The sequence below is a fragment of the Hevea brasiliensis genome, chromosome 13 (genome assembly GCF_030052815.1).
Source record: "Hevea brasiliensis isolate MT/VB/25A 57/8 chromosome 13, ASM3005281v1, whole genome shotgun sequence".
Lineage (NCBI taxonomy): Eukaryota > Viridiplantae > Streptophyta > Magnoliopsida > Malpighiales > Euphorbiaceae > Hevea > Hevea brasiliensis.
In genome coordinates, this window is record NC_079505.1 from 19,404,071 (window position 1) to 19,412,902 (window position 8,832).

Sequence of the window (8,832 nt, forward strand, 5' to 3'; positions counted from 1 at the left end):
CAAATATCCTCTTAACTTAATGGTATTGAAATTATCTTTGATAATATAATTCAATATGAATTATATTATCCTCATATGAGATTTTTAGGAAAGAATATCGAGTTAGCCCTTGTAAATAGTTTAATGCACTTTGTCCTTTCTACCTTTTAAAGGAAATTCATGGACCGACTCTATCTATTCATTGAAAAGAATTGAAATTTAATATATTTCTTATGCACCCACAAATATTATATTCAATTTTAATCAGAATTAGAATCAATCCATATTGATTAACTGTCTTCATTATTATTTTTTATTTTGTATTTTCTAAATCATTCTCGTAGGAGATTCAGCCTCAAGTTCGAATCTCAGTTAAACACAATTATAAAAACTGATGGATGCACTAAAATAGGAAAACCAAAACACATCCTATTATGAAAATTAGCAATTACACGAAGGAAATTGTGGTGGTAATATATTTTACAAAAGAAGATATAAAACTTGAGTTAGTCCGTGAAGGAAACTTGGATTTTGTTGGGTAGACATGTACCCATGAATCCATCCTCCAAAACTTTACCTTCAAAACAAAGCCTAATTCCCACACCCTCTTTCCCTCCAATTTTAACTCTTTGCAAGGTTTTTTGAAAGATGTCTTTTAGCCATCTTTCAAGCAAACTGTTAACAAAAGAACCATATCCTTCTAATACCTCTTCTAATATCCTCTCTTCAATGCTAAAACCATTTACATTTTGTTCACCAAATACCTCCCCCATACACCTCTTTATCTTGGACGAGAAAACCTCTGCCATCTCCCTGTCCTGAGCCTGATTTCTATTAAAAACATACCTGTTCTTTATCATATCAAGAAACCCAGTTGAAGTAACAGGATCAGAGGTGGTTTCACGAGTTAAATCGCTCGATATGGGGCTAAACTCCCCTTGTTTTTCTTCACTTTCATCGTCTTCATTGGCCTTGATGTTGAGATCAAGTGTGTTGAAGCTTGACTGCCTTGAGAAGTCTTTTTTCACGTTTCCATTTTCAATTTCTTTGTTTTCACTGATTCTTGGACTCTTGGTCTTGCTTGAAATGTCCCACTCAGCTTTTCTCTTATGATCCTTGTTGGTTGGAGTTTTTTCCTCCACCTCCAAGGTCATCCTGATAACAGAATCTTGATCCACCTTTCCATCTTCATAGCTCATGAAATGACCACCTGTTGTTAAAATGAATATTGCTTGGCTAATGTTCCCTGATTCTCCAAATTTTCCAGTTTCAAATCCATTAGCAAGGAGTTTCATGAACTGCGTATCAGCAAAATCAACATCTTCCACCAAAGCAACAATCTTCTCTTGATTTCTTAAAGTTTTTTCTATTGTCTCTGAATATGTGGCTTCATTATCCTTTTTCCTCATGTTCATGCAGAGTAGAAAATCAACAGACCCCAAAACAGACTCTGCAATTGCAAGGGCCAATCTTCTTTTTCCTAGAGCGTCATTGCCTTGGATAAGTAGCCAAGTCCCTTTTCCAGTTGATTTGGATTCAATCAAAGCTTCTACTATAGAATGAATAGTGTCAGATTGCCAAGGCACGTTCTCTTGCAATAACTTGCACAAATCACTCCTCCCTTTGTCCCTTCCTCCAATATCAGTGCAGAAAGAATTGCCAAGTTCAAGCGTGATCTTGACTTCCCTACCCTGAGAGTTCTTGAGAGAATCCAAGTTTGGTTCCCCTGGCATGTGCTTTTGTGTTTCACTGCCAAAGTTGAAATCAATAGTGCATGACTGTTGACGTCTAAATTTAGGCACAAAATTGGAGGTCTGATTAGGCTTTAGGACCGAATCTCTGAAGGAGATTGAATTTGAATCTGAGAAGATGTTGTTTTGGCTTGGCCACCAAGGATAGGAGGAAGCATATGAATAGCTCTTCCCAATTAGGCATTGGTTGTCGTTGTACAAAGTAGTGGAACCTAAATGACTTTGAATATGCCTTCCTTGGTGGTGCAGGCCCTGGCAGAATCTATTCCATTTTCTTCTCAACTCAGCCAATTCATCCTGACAAATTTAAATTACCAAGTAAGATCCTGAAATAATTTTGGAAACTTACATATGTAGGTCTCAATCCAAGTGGATTACCTTTTGATTAGCATTAGTGCCTTGTGGATGAAGCCAAGAAGGCAAATTTTTCTGCTGCCCTGGTTTGAAGAGTTGAGCTTCTTTTTCATAACTGGAGGTGCATTCTGCACAGCAAGTTAGCTTATCTTCCTCATCCTTTCCATTGGCAATGAAAGGTTTTGTTTCCAGTAACTGAGATGGGTTTTGGGAGAAGGTTACCCTTGATTCATTGATACTGCAAACAAAATTAATTAATGTGTTAGTGAAGATGCAGAATTTTTATATTAAAGAGGTGTATGATCAGACTGTACAGCATCTTCCCTGATGAATCATGTGTCACTTTTTTTTCGAAATTGAATAGAGCATTACCAAAAATATACAGTTCAAAACACAAGAGCGTTAGAGAGGAAAACTTAACCATTTTTGTCATTAAAGTAGAAGGGTTCTGCAACAAAGTGAAGGATTTCAGGTTTCAGTTACAATGTTTCGCTTAAATCTAAGAGTTTGACCAATAAAAAAATATTCTAAAGTAGGTCCATTTTCAAGAATATGGTAACTTCCTGGGGTCTCATGCAATCCTGATCCTCTACAAACAGGACAAACAAAATGCCAATCCAGGACAGGATAAAATAAAAATAATTAATAATTAAAAAAATAATCCCATATCCAAAAGGTCAAAAAAAGGAAAATTTTTTTATTGGAAAAATGGAAGTAGCCTTTGTGAAAGTTTCAACAGAGATTCATATCTTCCAAGTGAATAGTTCCTATGCCTTGATTCAAACAAAAACACAAAAGAAAGTTGATCAAATAAGAAACATCAAAAAGTAACAAACTTTTTTTAAACAAAAAAAAGGAAGAAATACAGCAATCAAAACCTTCCCTTTCCATTTCTTTTGTTTTGCACTCTTCTTTTATTACAAAATCTGCAATATGCAGTTGCTATATCCTGACACCAGAACAATGCAAAAGCATATATGCAACGACAGTGAGTGATTCATTCTGTCTTACCAAACCGCACTTTTCACAGGTGTTTTGGCCTCATTCAGACCATAAAGGCACACACATAACACTAAACTACAATCCAAAATAAAAGCTTCAACCTTCAATTAATGGATGACCATCAATGAATAATACAGAATATATCCGTGCCATGGGTCTGTAAAAATTTATAAACATACTGAAAAAAAAAAAGAAAAAGAAAATGAGCAAGAGTTCATGATTTACCTGGAACCATGGAGGCTCAAACCAAGTCCTCCTGAGGGAACTGAAACAGCTTGAAGTGACCACTGAATCTCCAGAGGAGGTTGCCTCATCTGGCACCTCATGTATGTCTGATAACTTGCTGTAGCCATTAACCATACCTTTGCGTTTGAGCTGCTATAATCGGAGAGTAATCTTCCTAGTTCTGCCACTAGATGATCAGCTGGACTATAACCAGCTGCTGCTGAGTCCTCTCCATTTATTAAACTTTCTTCAACTGTCCATTTCAGGTCTCCTGTGTAGATAATGGCCCCACCTTCTCCAGCAGAATCCACTCTCCTTTTCAGTTGAGAGATATTCATTTCCACATCTTCTTTCTTCATGAACCTCAAAGAAACTGGCGAAAATTGAAATTTAACAAACTGGATTTGTTTTAATTCCACTGGAACCTCTCCTCTCTCTACCCTTCCCATCAGTTCTCCAACAAGTCCTTCCGTTATGGACACACAGTCACCTACTATCACAGTATTCTTTCTCTTCTTTCTTAAGAAAACCTCCAATACCAACTTGATATCTTCCTTCACAGAATTTGATTCAGTGAAATAGTTGCTTGAGAGCTTCTTTTGTGGAGAAAAGAGAAGTGGGTTTTTCTCAGAAGAGTAAGTTAGGAAATGGGTTTGCCAGAAAGTAGTAGGGTTTATGATCTCTCTCTGAGTTTCACCAGGAGAAGGTGAACAAGGTGAAGAGAAAACACCACCACCTGTAGTGGTGTAACACTGAAACACAGAAGAAGCTGAAGAGTCCTCTATATTGTTCTTCACAGCAGTACTAGAGAACCCAGCTTCTCTCATAACCCTACTAACGCTAGGATCATCTAAAATAGAAATTATAAGCTGTTCTAACTCTACCTTGATGGTCAAGAGAGGTTGTTGTTGCTGTTGCTCTATGCAGCCTCTTCTCTGATGAGCTTGTGCTCGTTTGAGTGCAGCAATCAGAGCATTGGAAAGAGAGGGCTGGCCATGAAGTAAAGGACCAGGAGTTGTTGGTAGCCTGTTGAGCGCAACATTGAAGCAAAGCTCAAGAGCTCTGCATTGAAGAGGATGAGAAGATTGGTGAGGCTGAGATTTGAGACAAGCCCTTCTCAAAAGACTAGCTCTTGAGCTTAGCAAGGTAGCAGCCACATGAAGAGGAGTGACCTGAGCATGGCCTCTCCTCCTTGCCAAGCTAAGAGAATGCTTCAAGACTGAAGCAGCCTCTGTGGTGAGGGTCTGCTGGACCGTACAAGCTCCTGAGCGCATTACTTGGCCAAAACCCACCCCCCACACCACCCCCTTTGTTTGAGCACCACTAGTTCTTGCAGGATCAAAACTTCTTCTCTCTTTCTTTCTTCTCGTATCCTCTCTCTTCCCCTAACACCACCCCTAACCCTCTCTTTTGTCTCTTCGAAGTGATCTAGAGACTGAACCAAGCTTTGATATCAAAAGCTGGTTAGCTTCCTTTCCTGTATGATTACAGCAAACAGAAAACCACCTACCTGATAAGCTAAAATGGAAAATATCAAAAATATATATATGTGCAGTCAGATTTTCTGAAAGGGAAGCTCTTAGAGAGATCTTAGTAGAGTTTTAGAGACCAGAACACCTTCTTTATACTTCTTGTAGTTGATATTTTCCTTTTTCTTTTTAATCTTTTCCTTTTTCTTTTTATATACACAAATATAGTAAGAATTAATTTATTTATTTATTCAACTAGGTTACTTCTCTCTCTCTCTTCATGAGTTTACAGTTAGACTGCACTGCACTATCTTTTTAGTTATATCTCTCAATGTTACCATAAATTGTACTCTAATAAGTCACTTGATTTTTGTTTTAGTGATGATAATTAGGGTAAAGAAAAAAGGGTTGCTTTTAATAATCATTTTCTTTTTGTTGGGACTTGCAATTTAAATGGCAAAAATACAAAACCAAACAAATCAAAGAATGGCATGATCCACTTATCGCATAAATTTTTTCCCAAGATCATCAAAAGCTGCAAAACAAGATTTCAATCTACCTAATTTTACCTATTTTATTTTCCCTTTTTGGTTTTATCAACTTAATCAAATCATAAATAAATTGATATTTCTTTTTTAAAAAATAAGGGCTACCAAGATTTTAATGCAACATGCAAAACTAAACCATTAATCAATAAATTTTACTCATTTTTCTTTCTGCTATGTTTATTCATGTGAAAAGAAGAAAGAAATTAAAGAAAAGTTTCATGGAAAAGGGATCCACATATTCAAAATTTACTTGAGACTGAGAGAGCTTCCCTCCTTTTTCCACATCACCCTCTTTGAATGGACAGACATAGCCAGCAGAAATTCAAGAAAAGCAGTAAAGAGAGAAAAAAAAAAAAAGTGGAAAAGAAGCCAGACTGTGTTGTGTGAACTGTGAAGAGAGATAAAAAAGAAAGGTGGAATTTTTCTTTTCTTTTCTTTTTTATTCTCCTTTCCCTTTCTCATTCTTGTAATTATTTGTCTATAAATTATGTATAATGTATAGTTTTGTTTCTTGCTTCTGATTTAGGAAAAGAAAAGAAAAGAAAGGAAAAGAAAAGAAGAGAAAAGGAAAGGGCTCTCTTCTCTCTTTCTCTCTCTCTCTTCACGCCAATCCTCGTAGGGAGACAGCATTTTATTCCCAAAGTACTCAAAAAGCAACCCTCTGTCTGCTATCCTACAAAGCATTATTGGCTCTTTTTCATCTCTCTCTCTCTCTCTCTCCTACCTGCATTCTGCAATGGCTTTTTGTCTTAATCGCATCACATTTCCAGCAATCCACTTAAAAAGAGCTTTTTCTCATTACTAAATGAAGCAAGTTAAACTGAAAATCTTCTGTTTTAATGCACTAAATTATTTTATCTTCGCATTTTGTTCTTACCACTGTAAGTTACTTTCTTTGTAATTGTAATTCTTTTTGGACTACTTTCACCTCAACTATATTTCCTAATCTTTCCCACTTTTGTTTGGATTTTTCTTATCTATACCCAATCCACTGTAAATCCAAAACATAATAGGAATTCACATATTAAATAATTTACTAATTAGGACCTAATAATTTTTTTAAGTTACTATTTTTATAGCAAAAACTTACTCATCTATTATGAATTTAAAGTACAAATATGTGGGTCATATTTATTTTACTCATAAATGTCACTGAATATTGTATTTTGAGTTTATAATGAATCAGGTTTTGGATTACTTTTACATACTAATCCATCTTTCTAAGTGAGTTCAATATTGCATCCTTCACAATTAATTCATACATACATTTAAAAATTACCTTTTGAATACCGACCAAAAAAACTGAACCCATAATGATAAATTGAGAAGCAAATAACTTTTAACTAACCCTTGTAATTATAGAGGTTTAATCCTATAAAGAAGTGATCATCTAGATGAACATGCAAATAGTTTCACTAAAATTTACCTTAATTAAATTTAGGTAGTTCATGTAGTAGTGAATATCATTTTGCACAGTATCAGGTTGGCATTGGTGTCATCTAAATTTGAATCAGAATTGGACTAAAATTAGCCCAGTCACAATTAGACTTTAATTGAACTAAAATTGGTTAACTTAAATTTGACCAGAATCATTTTAAATTAGATCGAAAGAAGTGGACCAATTTTGATCGGTTTAGTTATATCTTTAGGTTGAAACTAAATTTTTCACATTTTAAAGAAAATTTTGACTATAGAATTTAATCAAACTAAATGAATCAAGTTGAACCGACTTAGAATCAAATTGAAATCAAGGGGACCCTTCAGTCCAATCCTAGGTTCTCAATTTTTTGTATTGAAACGACAAATTCGATTTCAATTCACTACAATAAATGTTAGAGTCAGAAGCAAAAATTTTACAGCAATAGTAATTTTGCTGCCTATAAAACTAACATACGGTAATAACATGAATAATTGCTACTAGTAGTACATAAAAAAGGATATGACATCAATCATTGTTATCATTAAAAATTTTTTACAATAATAAATGTTGTTGTCAATGACTATTTTTTTTATAGTAATTATAATTTTGTTATAAAATATTTATGGTCATATTTTATGATAATAATACGCAGCAATTCATATATCGCTATTATAAATTTATAACAATAAATTTTACACATTTAAAGATAAAAATCGTTACTGTTAAATCTAATATTTATTGTAGAGATTGCAGCTCAAAATCGGTACGCGCCAAGGCCTAATATCATGAGGAGTACTTGAAAAGTATGAATAGGATCTCATGTCTTGTTAGAATCTGCTGTAAAATTGTCTCATTGAAATTACCTTAATTAAATTCTTACAGTGATGGGAAGATATGTGATGTTTGCAAAAACGAAAGAAAAGAGGTAAGCAGCTTCATTCTAACTTGTATCACATGTCATCCTAAGATTAGAGCTTACTCTTACCTCTTTTTTTCACCTTTTTTTCTCAAATAATATGAAGAAATACTAATATTTTTTTCAAAAAGAGAAATATTAATGTATTTTAATTTAATTATACTCAAATCGTCTAGTATTATAAGACTGTAAATTTAAACTCTAACCGAAATCTAATTAATCAAAAAAAATAAAAAAAATTAATAGTATATTAGAATGAAAAATAGAAAGAATATAAGAGTATGTTTACTCGTAGAAAACAGTTTAGGAAGCACTTCGCGTGGCTTTCAAGGATAGCATCTATTTGGCCATAAAAGATGGATTCAAAGGTTATTTTCCCAAGCTGTTATTGCATTAAAAGGAGCCAAAAGAAATTTTGCTAAAGCCATCACCAAAGGGTTGCTTTGGTTAAAGTATTTGAAATTCAAAAATTTTAAAAAGAAAACATTAATTTCTTTTGTCCTAAAGAAAATCAAATCATCTAATTAATCTGTTTGGCTTATCCTAATTTATATTTTTACGTGCAACGCGTGCTGCCTTAGCTTTAAAATATATCATCATAATTAAAATGCTTCATTATATACTGTTTTAATTACTTTGATTATGTCTTACACAAACCTTTTCAGGGGTTAAAAAAAGTAGTAAATAACAAAGCTTCCAAACAGGGTCTTGTGATTCAAAGTCATAGATATCTTCTAGGTTATAATAGTGTTAATGCATATTTTTCATGCAAATGAACAACCATATGTTACAAAAAAATCTTTTCTTTTTTTTTTTAATTTAATTATTATGGAATTTAAACCCAAGATCTTATAATTTTAAAGATTTTTAGTTATATGGAAGTCAATAATAACCAACTTTTGATTTCAGTACAATGTATGGGCATAATTAATGCTCTAGGAACTGATCATATCGCAGGATAATGTGTCAAAAAGGTGGAAAAAAAACATATTATGAAGCCCTTCTGCCTACTTTCAAATGAATTTTTTTTTTGCATTTTTAGTGTTTGGTGCATTCAGAAAAATGAGTCAAATGAAAAATATTTTCATGTTCAAAGAAAAAATCAAGTTATTTTTTAGAAAAATAACTCATTTTCTATTTTCTAAACTTTAATAATCTTATTAAAATG

General features: G+C 33.6%; 1 protein-coding gene across 1 annotated transcript; it reads right to left on the bottom strand.

Moving 5' to 3' along the window:
* Positions 1–388: 388 nt before the first annotated feature.
* Positions 389–4,972, bottom strand: LOC110655601 (protein SMAX1-LIKE 4). The gene is made up of 3 exons (XM_021811985.2): positions 3,312–4,972; positions 2,109–2,322; positions 389–2,027 (listed from the first exon to the last, which is right to left on the bottom strand). Exons 1-3 carry the CDS (start codon positions 4,583–4,585, stop codon positions 486–488), a joined length of 3,030 nt encoding a protein of 1,009 aa, XP_021667677.2. The 5' UTR covers positions 4,586–4,972; the 3' UTR covers positions 389–485.
* Between the last annotated feature and the right edge of the window lie 3,860 nt (positions 4,973–8,832).